Source organism: Phalacrocorax aristotelis, chromosome 15 (genome assembly GCF_949628215.1).
Source record: "Phalacrocorax aristotelis chromosome 15, bGulAri2.1, whole genome shotgun sequence".
In the NCBI taxonomy this organism is placed as follows: domain Eukaryota; kingdom Metazoa; phylum Chordata; class Aves; order Suliformes; family Phalacrocoracidae; genus Phalacrocorax; species Phalacrocorax aristotelis.
The window spans coordinates 6,737,530-6,757,894 of NC_134290.1; the positions used below are offsets into that span (position 1 = coordinate 6,737,530).

General features: G+C 46.9%; 1 protein-coding gene across 4 annotated transcripts in view; it reads left to right on the plus strand.

Annotated features, from left to right (window-relative positions):
- TTC28 (tetratricopeptide repeat domain 28) overlaps positions 1 to 20,365 on the plus strand; it is a 197,662-nt gene that overhangs the window by 155,680 nt on the left and 21,617 nt on the right. For all 4 annotated transcript variants that reach the window (XM_075110409.1, XM_075110410.1, XM_075110411.1 and 1 more), the window contains 6 exons: positions 369 to 892; positions 2,498 to 2,607; positions 2,922 to 3,051; positions 3,447 to 3,665; positions 5,685 to 5,850; positions 13,388 to 13,528. In XM_075110409.1, the coding sequence (XP_074966510.1) occupies positions 369 to 892; positions 2,498 to 2,607; positions 2,922 to 3,051; positions 3,447 to 3,665; positions 5,685 to 5,850; positions 13,388 to 13,528 (1,290 nt within the window). The remainder of the gene's footprint in view (positions 1 to 368; positions 893 to 2,497; positions 2,608 to 2,921; positions 3,052 to 3,446; positions 3,666 to 5,684; positions 5,851 to 13,387; positions 13,529 to 20,365) is intronic.

Below are 20,365 nucleotides of genomic sequence, written 5' to 3' on the forward strand. Positions count from 1 at the left end.
CACTGGACATGTATTCTAATGACAGACAGTAAAGTACAAATGGGTGCATTGTGATACTGATGGGTTGTGTTTGTGTGGCCGTTGTACACATGCACGGGGATGTGGCACAGGAGCAAGTAACCGAGTCCTCTGGGTGCTGGGGACTGTGCTACCAGCTAAATAATGAAGCTGATGTTGCTCTGACCTGAGAGGAAAAGTTTATAGAGTGGCAGAAGAAGGGGGATGATACAAAGGTGTCATATATTTTTACTGGGGGGAGCGTTTGTCTCTGCCTGAGAAGTTTGAGCTGGCACCTAGAGGAAATGACAAAACATCTTCTTTCAGGAAAATACTGGCAAAATAAATGCTGTTGTTTTCTTCCCTTGCAGGGCTATGGGAAGTTTGCAGCAGGCTCTGGTGTGCTTTGAGAAGAGGCTTGTGGTGGCACATGAGCTGGGGGAGGCGTTTAACAAAGCCCAGGCCTACGGGGAGCTGGGGAGCCTGCACAGCCAGCTGGGGAACTACGAACAAGCCATTTCTTGCCTGGAGCGCCAGCTGAACATTGCTCGAGAGATGAAGGACCGAGCTCTGGAGAGTGATGCTGCCTGCGGCCTTGGTGGGGTCTACCAGCAGATGGGAGAGTATGACACAGCCCTGCAGTATCACCAGCTAGACCTGCAGATTGCGGAGGAGACCAACAACCCCACTTGCCAAGGCCGGGCCTATGGGAACCTGGGCCTGACCTACGAGTCTTTGGGCACCTACGAGAGGGCGGTAGTTTATCAGGAGCAGCACCTCAGCATTGCAGCACAAATGAATGACCTTGTAGCCAAAACTCTGTCTTACAGCAGCCTGGGAAGGACTCACCACGCCTTGCAGAACTACTCTCAGGCTGTGATGTACTTGCAGGAAGGTAAGAGGCTGAATTATGCAACACAGCATGTAATGGTAGGTGTGGGGGCATAGGAGGGAGGCCTGAAGACGTGGACAGAAGTGAGGTGCTGTGAGCGTGGCACTGGGAGGATGTGTTTGACAGTGGCCTTTGATGCAAGAGCTCTTGCAGACATCCATAGCTACTGTTGAGCATCCATGAGAGGAGCTGTCCAAGCGGACTGTTATGGACAGCACACCATGTCAGTCAGTGCCTTCCTGGTGTCCTGCAGACAAAGCATTGCAAAGCACAGTCTGTGCCTTCTTGGAGGAATCTCAGCTAGCTCTGAGCTTGACTCCAGGCTGCACCTGTCAGAGTCTATAAAGCTTGTCCCTGAGCTTAGAAGGTGTAAACTTTTTTCTATAAATAGTATTGCATACCAGGAATTGGCTCTGAGAAAACCACATCAGGTCTTGATGGATCTCTGTGATCCTGAGAGCAGGTTGCAAACAGGTGTGTGCCTTGGTGATAGCCACCTGGCTTTTCCTCTGTGTTCAAGGGGGATTGAGTCCAGGTGGTGAGTGTCCTCTAAGCTGTGAGTAAAAACAAGTTGTGTTTGACAGGGAGGTGAAACAGGTTCAGCCCTCAGTGTCCAGAAGCCACCCACTGCTGCTGAGCGCTGGGGCCAGTGGTGGCTTGTGAGTTGTGCTGCTGCAAGAGATTCCAGCATGCAAGCAGCATCTGTTCAAGGTGGTATCTCTCTGATGGAGATGAGCGCCGTAGCTGGAGTGTATGAAGCTGGAAGCTGAAGAATTAATTACACCAGTTCGTCTAGTTTTCCTGAAGATGACCTTGGCAGGATTCCAGTGTGCTGAGGGAATTCAATTAAGTTTGAGGGGGAGAAATTAAATACAGCTCCTTCTCCTGGTGTGACAGAATTCCTGAAAAGCCTGCAAATGCTAGCTGCTGCTGAGCTGCATGGTTGTGGCCAGGGCCCCCGCTCCCCAGTCTGTGGGAAACCTGAGGTGCCTAAGAGGAGGCATCCCTGTTGTCAGCAGGGCATGCGGGGTGAGAGGTTTGGAGCATGGTGGAAGGGGGGACGACACAGATGGTGCTGCTAGAAGTGAAACAAGCTCCAGGTTGTTCATGCCAGACCCTGCCCTCTGCTCTGCCTCAGTACATAAACCATGCGGAGCCTGCCAGAAGGCTGGGGATAGCTGGTGGGAAATGAGCCAGTAATGTGGCAAGAGGTGTCTTTCTGGCAGTGTTTGGCAGCTCAGTGTGATTTTGTTTGTGTGACTTTTAAGGTTTAAACATCAAACTTCCTGATAGGGGCTTATTGAGCGTCTCATGGGGGCTGCACCTTAATCTCACTTAGGGAGGTCTTGGTCCATGGAAACGTCTGTCTTGCTGAGGCAACTCTCTTGCTGGTGCCGATTCAAGTATCAGCAGCAGCTGCCCAGCACTGCCTGCTTGGCGTTCCACCACTCGGCAGCTCCGTGGCTGTCTCTGCCTGCCATAGGAGCCCTGGAGGCCCGGGGTCCCCCTGAGCTGACAGCCCGACAGGCGGCTGAGGCAGAATTGCTCCACTCAGCTGCTGAAGCCCCTTCTCCCCTTTAGCCCTCTCTCACTCTGACTTCTTTTCAGGACTGAGGCTGGCAGAGCAGCTGGGACGCAGAGAAGATGAAGCCAAAATCCGCCATGGCCTTGGCCTCTCCCTTTGGGCAAGTGGAAACCTGGAAGAGTCTCAGCACCAGGTATACCGTGGTCTGCCCTGTGCTGGTGGGCTTGTGTCCTCTGAGCCCTTTGGGTCATTCCCGTCCTGAGGGGAGGAAATGTCTGGTGCATCCTGGGGGAGGGTGCGCAATGAACTGAATTTACTCGGGCCCATGTGCCTTCCTGCTCCATCCAAAGTCACCTCCCCTCTGGCAGGGATGCTGCCATCCTGAGGGGCTGTCTGAGGCAGACCTCCCCTGCCTGAGGGTATGTTAGCCCTGGAACCTCCTGCTCTCCCAGCCAGTGCTTTGTGCTGCGTCTGTAAGGAAGTCACTGTGGCTGTTTTCCCTCCCAGCTGTACCGGGCCTCGGCACTGTTTGAAACCATCCGACATGAAGTGCAGCTGAGCACAGATTACAAGCTGTCACTCTTCGACCTGCAGACATCCTCCTATCAGGCCCTGCAGCGAGTACTTGTCAGTCTCGGTAAGAGATGCCATCGTGTGCCGAGTCTGAACTCCAGGCTCATGCCAAGAGTTCAGCTGAAGCTGCAGGGAGGCAGTTCATGATATATCCTTCTCTCCTCATGCGTCCAAGGCAGTACAGTGTTTATTTGCCAGGACAGAAATAAGGGTCTCCTGCTTTTGGTTTCAGGCACCTTTGGATCTTCTTTCTTCCTTCCTCCATTCATTTGCCTTTCTGTGGCCCATTTTCTCATACATCATGTTATTGCCTGCAGCCAAGAGGATCTGTGGGACTGTATTCCAGTGTAGAGACTACTCTTTCCCTGGTTTTAGTTTGGGTTGGGATAGCAGCTGTTCCTGCATGTTGCACTGAGACCACATTGGTGTCAGGTCTGAGAGATGGCTTTTTCTTTTCAGGTCACCATGATGAAGCTTTGGCAGTAGCAGAGAGAGGACGAACAAGGGCATTTGCTGACCTGCTTGTGGAACGCCAGACTGGGCAGCAGGACTCTGATCCCTATTCTCCAGTGACCATTGACCAGGTCCTAGAGACAGTGAATGGCCAGAGGGGACTTGTTCTCTACTACTCGCTGGCTGCAGGCTATCTGTACAGCTGGCTGCTGGCTCCTGGGGCAGGTGAGGTTCTTTTTGGAGATGAGAGCCTGTGAACAAGCCTTAAAAAGGGAGAATTGCGTTGTACCATTTGTAGCTAGGAATGAATGTGGGACCAGAGTGAATGTATGAGGGAATCCTTTCTTAGAGCTGAATAGACTGAAAACTGTAGCATAGCCACAGCAATAGTGACGTAGAAGTGCTTATTCAGGGCTTTGATGTTCACCTGGAGATGGAAATGTTTCACGTGTTTAATGTATCCATTTTTCAGCCTCCAATCAGTATCTATTTCCCACAGGGCAGAGCAGAGCAGTAATGAGATTTCAAGTATGTTGGCTCTATGAGATTCTTCTATGCATAAGAATCCCTACTTTAATTATATTTCTGTGCTTTATCCTTCCAAAAGCTTTTGACATTTATTCAGTGAAGTGGATTGCAGAAAACAGAAGGGCGTCCCCACTTCTTGATACGCCATTGAACTGCCTGATCCTCTGAATTCTCCTCATATGAATGTGGAAACACTTATCACAGAGGAGCAAGGAGGATTAATTTGAAGAGGATTGCTTTTTGCAGACAGCTGTTGTTCATTATCTAATAAAGCGATGACTGTAAATTTTCATGAGTTCTTTCTGGATATAATTTAATAATTGCAGCCCTTCATCATGACAAAGCTAAAGAGATAAAAAGCACTATTCAGAATGCAGCAAAAATGCTTCAGGAAGGGAGGCAGACATTCACACATGCCTGACTTCAGATGGGATGACAGTGATTGGAAGATATGCTTTTTGGGGGCGTTCTGCAATGTTGCGTGTGTAAGATGGTGTTGTCCTGCTATGCATCCAGTCACTAATTTGCTCCTCAGACCTGTAGTTTGCTCAGTAAAATGCTGGTAATTCTACAGTATTGATATCAAGCTGGGCTTACTAAAATTATTTGCATCAGAAGCACAGGGCTTGCCACTAGCCTTCATGACCAGTTTCCTCCTTGCCCGAACTGGCTCTAGTAGAAAAGCAGTTGCACTCTTCAAGTACATGGGTTTGTACTTGAAGGCACTGTCAGGTGTTGGGAAGGAGAGGGACTGTGGTGCTTCCACTCGAGCAGCTTTGCTGGGGGAGCTCTTCAGTTGTGACTCCAGCCCAGCCACGGTGACCTTTTGATTAGTGCTGACCGAGAGAGTAGCTACAGTGGCAGCCCAGGATCCTCGTTATCCCACTGAGATGGTACCCTTAGAGCCTCTTTGCTGTTTCTGTATTTGCTGCTGTTGCTGCAGAAGGAGTTGCTTTATTCTTTATTCCTCCACTCTTCTTAACTGGTTTAATAATTTATGCTATTAGGGCAAACAGAGCATCCAGAGCAGCCTTTTACTGTTGATCACAGGCTGTAGAATTAATTATATCGGGAAGGATATGTCAGCCTGAATGGAGGAAGGTTTTATCTGCAGTAATACTTGAATTCTTAACAAAACAGTGAGTGTCCTTTATCTGGTTCACCCACTGCGAAATGCTGTCTTTAATATTTTACTATGCATTAATCCATCTTTTCCTTTCTTTGTATAGAACGTGTTTTCATGCATATGAGTGAAATGAAAAATCTTTGTGTGATGTGAGGAGGTTCTGTGGTAGTAATAACGCTCTTCGGCATTTGAACCTTGTGTGTTCAATTTATGTGATCAGAGGCTATTAGCAGGTATTTTTCATGTGCATCTATTGAAATGCGAATTACTCTGGTAGGTGCTTGTATGAAAGATCTATTTTATAATTTATATGAGATGGCTGCAGTAGCAAATACATTCCGAGCATCTCATAAAAGCACTGCTCTGCCTTTGTACCTCTGAGCCATCATCTGCAAAGTACAAAAACAGATTTTTAAAGCAAGGCTGTCATACAGAATGCTGGAAAAGCCCTGTGGAGTCGTGGTACGGAATGCTTTGCCCTAGTTGTACTGGAAATGCCAAATGCTAGGGGCTGTGCTACCTTCCTAGACAGTTGCAGGCAGCACTCTTCCTACCCTGCAAAAATAACCTCGTGATCCTGTGCCTTGCAGGAATTTTGAAATTTCATGAGTATTACCTGGGTGACAGCCTGACAGAAAATGCTGGGGAATTCCACGAAGCCAACAGCGTGACCCTGCAAACAATAACAAACTCCGCACTGGAACAGTACATCTCAAGTGTGCGGGAGGCTCTGGGTGTCGATTCCTACTATACCCGGTAAGTTGGGTGGAGGGGTTGTAACATCCTGGTTCCCGCTCTCCCACCTGAAAGCAATTTATAACAGTCTGGGATGAGCTAGTTGTCTGAGAAGTCTGAGAAATGAGAGTCAGAGTAGGGGCAAATTTTCACTGCAGCAACAATAAAATTGCTTTATTTTTGTATCCATGGCTATTTTTCTCCCAAGTAATTCTATATGCACATGCAAATAAGGTTTGAACCCATAGGCTGTGTAATGAATCTATAGATTGGATGAGGAGGCAGATGCCTTGTCTGACTGTATATGGGCAGATTTCATCCTCCTTACAGTTTCCAGTGTAATTAATTCCCTTTCAAAGTTTTACTTACGAAAAACTGCAAATACCATAGGAATTCCACCCCCCTCCAAATATGTTCCCTTGGGGCTATAACTGAGTAACTAATTTACAGTTAATTAATCTGATGAATTTCAGCAAAGAGGGAAGAACCTTACTCCAATCCGTTACTCAGATAGGGCCCCCAACTAATTTTCCTCATTTTTTTCATCTTTTGGATTTATCACAGTCAGTCTGTTTTGCTTGTTTATACTCAGTCTCGTGATCTCTCATGGTATTTAGTTTGATTTATTGATTGGATGAGTGCAACTATAGTTTCTGTGGTGATATTTACAAGTTTTTCTCTGAATGCGTCTGTCTGAAAAGCAGAGCTGGGGCTGTCCCCATCCTTGTATGTTATTTGTGAACAAAGCATACAGGGTAAAGGATGTGGCGACAGTATAGCTTGTTAGAAGTGCAGCTTGCTATTTAGTCATAAATTGTTCTACTTCGGGTGGTTTAGTAACACCCCAGCAGTTTGCAGATCTAGTTTACTACTAGTGCAAAGGAGACCTAAATGTAGGTGTAGGCGGATTTGTTAACGAGCCTCCAAAACTGGTGTGAGTGGAGCCACTGGCTCTTTTAGGTGATACCATGTTTTAGTCTTTTTTTTAAACCGTTTTGCTTTTTATTGAGCACTGAAAATTGAGAGTCAAACACTCTTGAGTCCCCAGGGCCGTCGACAAATGTCCTCTTCCTTGCCCAGCTTCAATGGTGAAAGTACTAACGGTGCTGGCCCAGCCCTCAGGAGCTGTTAGCAGCCTGTGTTAGAGGCTACCACCCTGCAGATCCCACTCTGTGCACGACCCACAGTCTGCAGGGGCAGTGCACACCCGAACCTGGTGTTCCTGGTAATGATGTTGGCCAAGAAAGAGGAAATTATGGCATTGATCCTTGAATCAATTTGTGCTCAGGGTTCTGTGGGCAACTGGGAAGCTGTTCAGCTCTCCTAATTAATCCTTGTTCATCTTTTGTAATAGCTACCGTAGGCAGCAAATACAGCTGCATAGCTGACGCTGCACTGGCGTGAGTTAGAGCATTGCTGTGCAGAAGGCAGCAGTAAAACCAAGCTGTGCTTTGTAGCCCACTCCCCAGCAGTGTCCTCAGCTTTCTGCCCTTGATGCTCACACCTTAATCTGACAAGATGGGAATTTTCCATCAGACTGCAATAACGTAACCCCAAACCTGAAGTTTCCCATTAGGTGTTTCAACTATGCAGAATGGTACCAGATTTCCTAGTTGCTTTCCCCAGGGCTTGCACCAGTCTCTCACAGGCAAATTAATTCTCCCCTTGGGATAGGGAGAACATGACACTTGGTTGTGTTATGTCGCCAGTACCAGTAACAAAATTGGTTGCAGTCAGCTTGCTGGGTTTGAAGCTCTGAGAGGGCTGCAGACACGTGTGCTCAGCACAGGTGGTGAGTCCCTCTGTGCTTTTTCCTTCACGGGAGCATTGGATGCTGGAAAGGAGCTGGAAGCCATCAGAGGTTCTGGACTCAGGCCTGGTAGATTGCTTCTGTTATGTTCACTGATTTAAAAGTAAATTAGAGAATACGTGTCTGTGCTGGGGTGCTGAATGTGTCCTGAAAGGTTTGCAAGGCAGGATGGGCTCGGGTTGTAGTAACATGTTCTCCCAGTTTTACCTTTCTTTAGGGAACTAAAGAGAAAGCTCTGCCTAAGGTTCCCCCTGCTCCCTCACTGCGTACCAGAAAAAAAATGGTTTGTGAACATTTGGGAAAAGGTGTCTCCTAATAAATCAGTAGTGCACAGTGCTAGGCTTATCATTGCTTCTTGGTGCTCTGGCATTGCTAGTCCAGGGCATGCATGCGCCGGGCTCCCCAGCCCGGCCTCCTGCTCCTGGAGCCTGATTCTGGGCTCGGGCCAGCTTGAAGAATTGTTTTGAAGAGCCACTGCCAAGCTGCTTAGTACGAGCACTGGGTTATGAGTCAGGAGTCAGCGCTGTGCACTTCATGTGCGACCTCTGAGGCCTGGCCAAGGCTTGCTGCTGTCATCCAGCTCCTCCAAGAGAGACAGCAGCTCTCCCGCCTTCGGTCACTGTGAGAAGAGACGTGAGCTGGGACAATCACAGCAATGAGATGGTGTTGCCTCTCTGGCTTACACTCTGTCAAGAGGACTGCTTCAGCCCTCTGGCATGGGGCTGCCCACTCTGCTCTTGGGAGCAGGGAAGCGTTTCCCTTCTGCAATAACCCTCTTCTCTGGCAGGACCTTGCAGGCTTTGGGGCTTCTCTGCTTTGGGTACAGAGATAGGGCTGGTGCAGCCGCAGCACGGAGCAGCGAACGGCTGTGTTTGTGTAAACAGACTTTCTGTGGTTCCTCATGGATGAGTCTGAGCTGTGTTGTAAGGGGAGCACTGGGTATCTGCGGGCTGCACTTGGGGAACACGGCTGGCATTTCTGGGCTGGGCTGTGCAAGGGCTTAAATAGCAGAAAGTTTGAACAGAAATAATGTGTTCCCATTCAAGCATACAAAATCCTGAAAAGCAGTCATTGTTCCTGCTTGTCCAGGAACATCTGAGATAAAAGAATTGTGACAGTTTTAAAAATGTCAAGAAAAAATATGCAGAATGATACCGGCTGGGCCTAGCATGATTTCAGCTCAGAGTCATTAGCCAAGAAAGCTTATTAAAATAATAAAAAAAAGACCAAAAAAAATCAAGGATCTGTATATCGGTGTGCTGCTTGGAAGATTCTTGGCAGCTGGCTAAACATTTATATGCAATTTATGAATGGAATTCATTTCCCAATAATTGTCTATATTTGCATAATGGCTTCAGGCCTAAGTGCTATTACTGGCATTGTATCCAACCTAGATGGAGAAGTTTGTCACCTGTACTACCAGAAAAGAGCTTGCCCAGAACACTGGCAGCTAGAGAGGAGATCTCAGGATTTTTGCTGTGTATTGGGGCAGTTGGATTCTTTGTTCTTTGTTTTAACAGGATGGCTGTTGTGTCAGTCTCCTAAAGAACACAAGATGCTTTTTTCCCACCTTTTAGTGGAAATCTGTCTCCAAAACTGCCAGTCACCTGCTACATAAATTAGTTGTGCGTTTCTACAGTCCCTGGAGATTGTTTACATTAACATTAACTTAATCTTGTAAGAGCTAAACAAGTTGTACAGTCCCAGAGTCTTCATGCAGTGGCAAACTGGAGACAGATCAAAATCTTTGAGACACTGCTTCAGCACACAAAAACCTCGCAGTCCATAACCCATGGCATTTTCTAAAAAGGTGCAGACAGCAAAATAAAAGCAGATTCATGGCCATATTTGACCTGGCCAGGTTGCAAAGAAGGAGGAAAGTAAACTTCTCGCCAAACCAGAAAAAAATAAAATGAGCCGTGCATTGATCTCCTACACAAGAGAAGAAAGTTAATAAGAAAGAGGAGAAAGACATGTCATGACTCGAGATGGACATGTATCTGGAAGATAATTTCTCTGTTTCACTGCCCTAGTCTCCAAGGAGGGAAGCAATGTCAGAGTGATCCATGTGGTTTTGCAGCTAGGAGGTAGATAAATGCATGGGGTCTGAGGTTTAATTTATCTCCTGAGGGTTTTTATTCCCTTGGGGTAACTGCACAATGATTTTCTTTTCCTTTCTGGTTGTTTTGCTGCTATCCATAAATATTTTTGTAACCACACCACCAATTATCCATAAGTGATGATACAAGATACAAAACAATTTGAAAAAATGTATACTACTCTTCCAAAAACTTCTGGGGAACGTGGTGTTTGATCCTGTTTATCTGAGCACAGCATCAGAGTCTGGAAGTTCCTTTGGAGCATCACTGAGCTCCGAAGGGGCATTGCCATTGGGGAAAGACGAGCTTGAGTCATCCAGTGAGACAAGGGATTTGGGGATGCAGTCTGGCTAATGCAGACCTTGTAAGTGTTACTGAAATACTGGCAGTATCTGTAACAGATTTTGAGCATGAAGGTGAGTTGCTGCTACTGGTAGCCAAAATGGTGGATCTGGCACAGCAAGCCTACAGTCGGCAGTCAGGTTGGACTTACATTAGGACTCACTCTTCATCCTGAACTCGATCTGAGCTTACTGTTTTGTGAAATTACCCGGCAGTCTCAAAAAGGCACTGGCAGAATTGTGTTCGTGGAGTGCTGTAAACATGTGCTGCTGAGATTGGTATGTGTTTAACTCATAATATTGAGACAGTTGGAAAGCAGAAGAAGTAGTGACAGCTGACTCATTTCCAATGATCCCCACATCAGTGTCTGTTTGGTTTACAGTTGTGTCCCATTTGGATGCATTTTGGGTTTGTGCTTTCTGAAAAGGTGCACAACCTTTTATAGTTGTAAAGGTGGCTTTCTGAAGGGAAACAAATATTTTTTACAGCTGACTGGATTATTAATTTCCTTGTGAGCAGAACAAACTGCTTGTTAGTCTAGGGTTTTTATTAAATACTCTGAGAAAGAGCAAAGGGTCTTTCAGCCAGCTGAGTACTTGAAACATAAGGGAACAGACGTAAACAGGGGAGTAGCTTCCTTCATATTAAAGCCCTGAGAAGCTACAAGTACATAGGCACTGCTATCCAAGTGATCATAGTCCTGAGATTATCGCTAACATACAAATGGTACATTTAAGACATGGCCTATCTTTGCTGGTGGTGTTGGCTAGTGTTTTTGGGTCCTTACATAAAATCTGTTCTGAAACTTCTGCTTTTGTCAGCATCAGTCACACCTTCCGAGTTACGTGTTTCAAGTCTTGCTTGAAAATGAGTTGCATGGTTCCCATTAAAGGAAATGTCAACAGTGACAAATGTCAAAAGTTACTCCCTCCAGCCTTCATGTTTCCTAGGTTTTGCAGCTGTGTTCTGGATGTTGATGCTTCATGCAGTTCTGTCTTATATGTGCATGTGGTGCTCTGTTCTTTGTGGGAGAATAGAGTCGCTCCCTCTAAGGTGTGAATACTGACAGGAAGGACAAGAGGGGGGAAAAAACCCAGACTGAAGTGGCTCCACCTACCCTTCTCTTAAAGCATCAGGACTGTGTCATTCAGAAGGTTACATCTACCTTCACATGTTGATGGTTGAATCTTACCCTCTAGATATGCATATACACAACCAAAATCTGCAGTTACACCTCGTGTAACAGCTCTGCAGGTATTGTTTTCAGTTCCATTAACCATTTGTCACCACAGATTCTCTCTCTGGCAAAGGGAGTCCTTCAGTCTTTGGGTTCTGGGATGAGTTTTCAATCTGCTGTGATGTCAGCTTCCTCATCTCTTCGTGGTGATGATAGTGGTATGTTTTTGGTTAAGGATTCTGGGTTTAATGCTTGTCTCTGAGATCATTGGGCTGGTGTGGTATGATCACAGGCAGAAGCTCTTTCCCCACTTCAAAATTATATGCAGGGAATTAAACAAATCCTGTCTGTTCCATGTGGGTAAACGTCATGTTCTGCTTTGAAACTCTTTCCCCACATGGATGAAGAGCTTCCTTACAGCATTGCTGACTGCCACCATGCTCCAGCACACCAGACCCCGAGGAGAAGCTGTCATCTGCAGTCCCTGGAACCTGTTCTCTGCCTACCAGCAAAGAACAGAGGGATTTAAATATGTACAGCACACATGTGAAAACTTTTGTTTGACTCTGACTTCTCAGTTCATAGCTTGCTGAAGCGCACTGTCGTTGTGTGCTTTTGTGTCCAAATTTAAGTGCCATTACCTTCCATAATGCTGTAATCATGTTTATAGGTACTTTTACGTCTCCAGAGTGGCACGTCTTTCCATTTTCTGCTCCTGGAGAGGAAGGAATGCTGTCATGGAATGTGTCATGAGGATTTTGCTGTGGCAGTATTCAGTTCCACACCGCAGCCTTCACTTCCTGCTAGAAATAGTTCCTTTCAGCTGGTCTAATTAAGCTGACAATGCATACTTGCAAAAATATAAAGTGTGAGAGGCTTTAAAGTCTGCTTGACCTTGTGTTGGGACAGACTCCTTTCTCTTTAGGGAGAACACATGGCCTGCTCTCTTGGGTTCATGAACTCAAGATTTTTGCGTGTCTAAGTTGCTCCAAATACTAATCATGTTAGTCAAAATTGTGCCAGGACTCAAAACTGAGCATGCCTGCAGCTGGAGGAAAAACATGCAGGAGACCACTGTTGACAACCTTTTCCCCTTTTTCTTTGCTCCCCCTGCCCCAGCTGCTGCTCAGCCAGCCCCATTTCAGTGTTCGTGCAGTGAATGGCTTTTGTCAAGACTGATTCTTTCAGGTTATTAAATTATATTGACCTGGAAGTATGCTTACGAGATATCCTATGGTCTGTACAGCAAATTAATTTAATTCATGTGCTCTTTATTGGAAAATGTGCCCTTGAGGAAAGGCTCAAAATTATCAGGAACCCAAAAGGAAACAGAAATGAGATACAAGGCGGCTTCAGCAAGTAGCATAGTAGGTTTAGCTTAAGTCTACAAATTCCAAGGATTGTGATGTGCCATATAGTATGCAAATTATTTTTTAGATTAAAGGGGAGGTTGTTAAAAATCCACATACAATAGTTGTGTTTGCCAAAGGAAAATGCCAGCAGCAATTTGACAGAAATCTACACTGAGATGATAACTTAGATATTAATGTCAGGAGATGGAAAATTTATAAGTTTTGGGTTCTATTTCTCTCTGTATTGCTGGTGTCCTAGTGGCATTGATAGAGTAAATCTTTCTTCTCCGTGCTTTCCCTGTTTGTATAACAGGAGCAGCAACACAGCGCCCTTTCTTATGTTGCACTTTGCCAGTGAAAGAAGCATACAAAGCTTGGAGTTATTGTTGTGAAAATCTGAAAAGGATGCACTAACACATGTTCTTAGGCAAATCAAGGGCTGAGTTGGTGTTTCCTGCAGATCTCGGCTTTTCTGTGTTGTGCTACAGCTTCAAAAGCCTATACCTGCAGCGCATGGGTATTTGGGTCCTGTATTTCCATCAGTGTGTGACACACTTTAAACCTTGAAGAATGCCTAGGAGAAGAAGAGGGGATGGGGTTGTTCCTCTCTTGTGTGCCTAACAGGAGGAGGTGATGCAATCCAGGGAAAATTTGGCTTTAGCATTTGGTTGAGGTGGTGTCTGAAAAACATTTTCTGTAAAACTGGCTGGGCATTTGTCACGAAGCTGTTGCTCTGTCTTTCATCAATGACTCCTTCGCCCTGCTGTTCCCCCTGCAGGGCCTGTGCCAGTAGCGAGACTGAGAGTGAAGCTGGGGATATCATGGACCAACAGTTTGAGGAGATGAATAACAAGCTGAACTCAATGACTGATCCAACCGGCTTCCTGAGGATGGTCAGCAGGAACAACCTCTTGAACAGGTGAGAATACAGCACTGCACTGTGGGGATCAGCAAGCAGAATAAGACGTCTGGGTGACAGGCTTTTCTCTAAATTGCAAGTTTAGGGTGCAAGCAGTGCCATTGCTCATTGTCTCCCTATTGCCCTGAGTTGTGGGGGCACAGAGCAGCAAACTGATGCTGTCCTTTGTGGTTGCAGTAACCATCCATTCTTCACAGCATGGATGTACAGGGAACATTAATCATCTCTGTTAGGAATAAGGCACTCTCTCCGTCTGAGCAGAGGGGCCCATAGGCACTTCCCTTCTGTCCTTTTCTTCTGTGTTCATGTGGTGCAGTGAGAATTTCTCCCTCCCTCAGGTGAGCTCTGCATCTTGCTTCTGATGCGATTGAGAATCCATTACCACCTAGTGTTGCGTGTGCAGCCAGCCTGGGAGCTTTGAGTGCCTGGTGGCCTTCCACAGATAGGTGGCCTGTTAGGTGTTCATTTTGTTCTACAGACTCAAGTCTTGGATATGAGGGACAAAGAAGCCCTGCCAGGTCCTGGAAGAGCACGGGGTCCTATTGCATCCTTCTTTAGAAACTGAAATATTCAGTAGGAAGGAGGCAGGACAAGGGCTGAAAGCATCGTTGTGCTTCTTATGGGAGGGACCATAGGACTATGTCTTTCAGTTAAGAACTCAGTAGCTTGGTGTGGAAGATGTAGGGGGTGGCATCTTCATTGTGTTTCTAGGTGAATTTGAAAGCTTAAGGTGATAGCTAGCAAAGAGTTGTCAGCAATTGTTAACTGATTACTCTGTCCTGAGGGGCGGCCATTTCGAATTTGCTCTTCTTGTGGCCACACGCTGTTCTTGACTATCTGAACAATTTCAGGGGAACTCTTGTTTTGTGCCTGCTGACTGAGGTGTGGAGCTTGGAGCTTTCTGCTACACACTTATTATGGAAATACGTGTTTCTGTCAATCTTAAAAGTTGTAAAGATCTTAACTGGGAATATGCTGCATTTCCAGAGTTACAGGACTGTGGACTAGCAGCACAGTCTCCACTCATTTTCTGCCTCTTGCAACTTGATCAGGTCTCAGTCTTTCACATTACTGTGCTGATGAGGGCAAGCATTTGAAACAAAAATTGAAGACAGAATTTTTCCAGTGTTACCACTTCCCCCAGTGGGAGGGGCTGCATGGTGCAGCCCAGGGTTTCTGGATAGATCTGTGCTCCAGCATGGATTATGAGCACAGGATACCCCAGGCCTTTCTCAGCTGGAAAAGAAAATGCGATTGGACTGCAGTGTTGTGAGCCATCACTGGAGCCTGTGAGCTGTAACAACATCCCCATGAAACTGGGAGCTGCCTGTTGGCACCAACAACTGGCCTGTTTTTCTTTCCAGAATCCACATGCATATCTGTTCAAGCTGCTGGATTGATGATGAACTATGAGTACTTGCTAGTTTGGGATGAAACAGGCAGATCCCCAGGATTGCTGACGTGTTTTGCTAGTTCATTAGGCTTAGAAGGACAGAAGAATGCCCTTCTGATTACATGGGAGAAATATTATGCGATTCTGCTCCAGGGAATGCTAATCCTCAGGAACACTGCAGAGGCCAACCATGCAGCATCTATGCCTTTCTGCTCCTTAGGAGCCATGTGCACTACCTCAAACCCACATCCAGGAGCTTACCTCAGGTGGCTTGTCAGGTAACTGATTTGCAGCTTTTAGGAGAAGCTTAGGGATGGGGCAACTTGGGCACTTAATTAAAAACACCCTTACAAGAGCATCAGGAGGAGCACTAGAAGCTCTTTGTCTTTGATGTTCTCAACCATGAGCACTGAGATGAAGAGAATGAGAAGACACTGCTTTATGGCCTGCCTGCCCACCTTTTGCCTGCAGATGGGTGCATACCAGTGCTCTAGTGACAGAGGTAGCACTCCCTCATCTGTTTTGCGCCTGGCTTGCTGAGTCCTGAATTCAGGCCTTTGAATATGTCCTGTAGTTAACATCTGCTCCAGTCCCATAGGTGATCAAACTGGAGGTTACAGAGTCTAGAAGGGCACTGTAGAAAGCATTAGCTGGCCTCTTGCTGTACTGTGTGGTTCTTTATAGTAAAGCTGTGCAGAGTGGTGTGGCTCACATGTAGGCAGCACACTGAGCTTGGGACAACACAAAGACATCCTTTCAAGAGCCCTGAAGCTTCAGGAAGGAAGCAGGTGAAAATCTGCATGGAAGAGAGCAGATTAAGAAATAAGAAGGGAGCAGGCAGCATTTCTGTGCACTGTCCTAGAGCTCTAACAAGGAACTGTGAGCTCTTGGACTTTGGTTTAGCAACAGAATTGAATGGTTAGCAAGCGCACAAGCTGTGATTGTGCAGCTCCAGACTCCAGCTCACCTCCTCTGTGCAATGACTTTTCTGCCAGCTGTTACTGGAGTGAGTTCATGTAGCTGCAGGTCAATGCTGAGTGGATTGTTGCTGCTGTAGTGCTTCAGAGGATGGTAAAATTATGGCTTACAAGCAGGGATTGAAGGTACAGCATCTGTCTGCTTTGGCTTCTGCACTGCAGGGGACAAAGAAGAGTAGGGCCTGCTTGGAGTTGAGAATAAGAGCTTGTCTTCCCTACTGCCAAGGCAGGCCCTGCATTCCTCATGTGGGGCCTGAATGCATGTTCACATCTTGCGCTTGAATGTTGGAGATCCTCAAGGGAGTTTGCATGGCTTGGAGCCAGTGCAAGTTCCCTCACGCACAGAAACTGCACATGCTGTTAAGGTCCCGTGTTAGAAAATGAGGCCCCGGAGATGCTGGGACTGTTTGGAGCCATCCAGTCTCCGTGTCTGGCAACAAGTGGGTGATTGAAAGGAAGCCCTTGGTTTGGGACGGTTGCCCTCTGGCTGCTGTCATCAGGTAAACTGGCTTTTAAGCAGAGAATACTATGATTTTTTGCCAGTTCTGCTTTAAAAAGCAAAAATGTGGGGGTTTGGCAGTTAAGGAAGTTCTGAGGAGAAAGACGCACTGAAGGGACGCTACAGTGATCTCAGTACTGGGCAATGGCTGTCTAAGCTGTGGATACCGCTAATAAAGCCCCCAAGTTGCTCATATATTATGCAGTTTCTGTTTTCTCTGCTGCTTAGGGCTCTTAGACTTTTGTTGGGTTTCCAGATTAAAATCTGATTTCCTCCCTGCTAGTCATCTTCTCTGGCAATGACTTGATCACTGCCTGTACCTGAATATAGCACCCCCACCTTTTCTTTGGCCTCTCCACCATCATACGGATACAGTTTGTCCTCCTTCCATGTACCTGCAGAAAACATGAGGATCAGCCCTGACACTGCTCAAAGAGTAAAATATACTTCCTTGAGGGCAATTTTTGCAGTGCAGCAAGGTAGGAATTTGTAAAAGGCAAGTTGGGAGGTAAAAAGGAACATAACTTGAGATGTGAATTCACTTCTGCTAAGGTCATTGCTATCTCCCAGCTCCCCTTAAAATTGCAAAGAGGTTTTTTTTTTTCCAGCAGAGTCAGTATGCTCAGGGTCCATGGCCAGTCCTAGAAGCATATTTGGAGATTTCCAGAGCAAGCTGAGTGCCCCTGTAAGAGTGAAGTCCCTGTGAATCCAGCCAGAGGAATCTAGCAGAAGGTGGTTACATTTCACATGGAGTCTCAGCAGCAGTAAAAATGCCAAGACACTCTTTCATCTCTTTTTGCTCAGGGTTTCATCCTAGTGAATGTCATGTGATGTCTGAGCATATCTGCACTCTTCTTGTTGTGTGACCCTGCCTCTGTGTTGATCTTGGCCCTGTTGGCTGTGCACCCAGCGAAGACCAGCTGCTCCCTAATGGATGGAGAGCCAGGTGCAGCAGCAGAGCCTGCAGGCAGGGGCCGCACCAGCCGGACACCGTCCCCTAGTACCCAGTAAAGTGAGCAGGGCAGACCTGGTGGTGGCAGCCAGAGTCAGCCAGGAGTCCAGATCATCAGGCAAATGCCTGGTGATGAGGCAGGTCTTGAGGTCAAGCCAGGTGTGCAAGTGTACAAGTCAGGATCAGGTCCGGTGGCGGTAACTGGGGTCAGGCACAGCCCTCTGATGGCTGTGCAAGTCCATCGAGAGGGGGCAGCTCTGTGGGGGTGTTAGCTGGCAGATTAGGCTCTGGATTGGCAGGGGTCATGGGCAGGCACAGGCAGTGCTCTGATGGAGCTGGAGATGAGCATACCTGTAGCGCAGCTGGAGCAGAGACCAAAAGCCCAGGCCCCAGCTTAAAAGCAGCTCCTGGACCCATGGGCAGGGCATGTTGGTGAAGGCCCCAGTTGGGGCTGGTCAGGGTCATTAAAGCCTATTAATGCCTTCAGGGGCCTGACAGCTTGCCCCGGAGAACCAAGCAGCTGACCCCCTCCACGGCAGAGAGATAGGGGTGTACCAGGGGTGCTGGCTGGCCCAGGATGAAGCGAGGTCTTCGGGAGACAGACAGAAAAATAGTGGCTGGAGAGTCTCTTATCTATCTGGTTCTCTACCATACAGGGTGCAGCGCTGTAGCTGCCCAAGTACAGACCACACAGACAGACAGTGCTGGGTGGTCTGTGGGTTTTGTGCAACCACTGGTGAGTTCTGGAGATAATTGCAGATCCTTGAAAGCATCCACAGGGAGCTCATATCTGAACGTTTTCTGGAGCTTCACACAGCTTGGTATTGTGAGTGTGTCAAGGCCCTGAATGTCGATTCAGGGCTGCAACTCTAGGAGGGGTCTTTTTGAGGAAGGCTTGCAGAATGACAGGCCTGATGGATATCCATTGTCCTGAGGCTGTCAGACCACTGCAGCAATAAGGCTGACTTCCAGCCCTCCAGAATGGCTGTGCTTGGTCGTGAGTAGTATTTGACTCATCCAGAGTCCTAAAGAGTGCCAAGGCAAGAGCAGCTCTGTGCTGATTGTGGTATGAACCCCTCCTTCGTGCCTGGGCCCAGCCACGTTCATCCTCTGCAAGCAGAGACAGGCCCTGAGAGGCTGGTGGTAGGCCAAATCAGCCTGAGCTGAAGGCTTGCATGACACGGGCTTTCTCCCCCTTTCTCTGAGGCTGTCAAGGGATCGTTGCTTTGTTCCTGCATCTACAGGACAAAGGGCGGAAGCAGAGTTAACGCTGATACATGCCAGCAGTCCTTAGTCCCAGTTTGTGCTGTTTCCTCTGCTTGTGCACGTCAGGCTGCCTTATACAAAGGGTTATAAATAAGCAGCACTGCGGAGACTTTGCAGAGGCTTCCAAACAAGAGATTTTACTGTTCCAGAAATCAGGGGACCCTATTACATTGCAAAAGCAACATAGAAATGATCAGTGCATCATCCCAGAAGCCAGCACTGGTGTTCTCTGGAAGGGGCGTTTGGCCAAAGATTCAGAAGTCTCCCTCTTGTCGTATTGAAATCGCCTGGAGTCAGATGCCTGACAAGCCACCTGGAGAGCCATTTGTTTGCACTGGTTTGGGAGAAAAGGGAGTGGGCTAGCCAGGGCTCCAGGTCCGCTCTGCCTGCTATAAAAGATCTCTGTCCATCCTCCCCCTGTGGATTTTCTCACTCTTCTTTGTGTACATGAACAGACAGGCAAGAGATGTGAAAGATTTATGATACTCCTTTGGTTTTGTTCTAATAAAAAGCAATCCGAGTGGTGAAGGAATAAATCTAGAGCTGCTTGGCTGTGAAACCAAGATGAAGGAGGCTCTGCTGATTAGAGTAATCAAGCCCCTATTCCCTGCAATAAATTAGTGTGTTAGAAATCGCTTAATGCAGAAAGTGAGGCTGGCGAGTGCCACCTGCTGGCAAAGAGCTGCTTCTTGGGAAGGTCAGGGCTGTTGTGCTTGGACTAAAGCTCTACATGCTCACTGGTTCCTAGATAAGCAGTGGGGTATCCCTGCCCTTCTAGACTGGTATATCAGGCAGGATATACTGCAGGGATGTGCTTTAAGCACAAGGTTGAGGGCACTAGAAATGCATGAGATTGGGAAAGCACAGTTTTTATTTCCTAATCTGATTTTAAAATCTGTGCCACATAAAGTGTGGAAGCAACCGAGCACTGCAAAGTGTGCTTGGCTCAGTCAGCTGCTGCAGTGAGGCTAGGCAGAGAGGTCCAGAGGGGAGCACACAGTGCTGTGTCCATGCTGATCCTGCAGCGAACATGGTGTTGCACAAGCCACCTCATCAAGTTTTCAGCAGCCCTGAGTAGCAGCAGCGTACTCATACTTTCAACAGAATCTCTGCATCGGAGAGCATGGGCAGCTGGACACCAGGCTTCCATTTACATTCCTGAATGACTCCTGTTGGCCCGTAAGATGTAAATTCCTTGTTAGTGAGGAGTATGGGTGGCAGCATCGTTTTTTCTGTAGAGAATGTTTTAGACATGATGTGAGCTGGGTCTGGAGACTGGTTGAAGCAGCTGAGGAGAGAAATAGAGGTGAAAAAGAAATTTTCTGAATCTGACCATTGGTATGTGTCAGAAAAGGTCAGGGGTATATCTGAGGCTTGTAGTTTGTCAGTGGTAGAAGGAGTGCACTTGAGTGCAATGTTTTGTTCTTGTTTTTTCCTGCTTGTTGGCTTTATCTGGTAGTACAAAGGGACACTGTGCCTATATGCATCTGTGTATATATCTGCTATAAGCACGTATATATGCATAGATATGAATATATATGCCTAGAGCAAATATGCAGTCAACTATTAATATACCTCCTTGATTAACATGTGTTGGATGCTGAGTTTTCCTTTGATTTCCTGGATGTGCAAATATTTTCTGTTTTTATTTCTTTTCTGTGTTGATAGCCAAGAATGGGCCTGAGCAAGAGGTAAAAATAAGACACAGAGACAAGGCATTTCTTCTGAGTAAATGTTCTTAAAAAAAGGA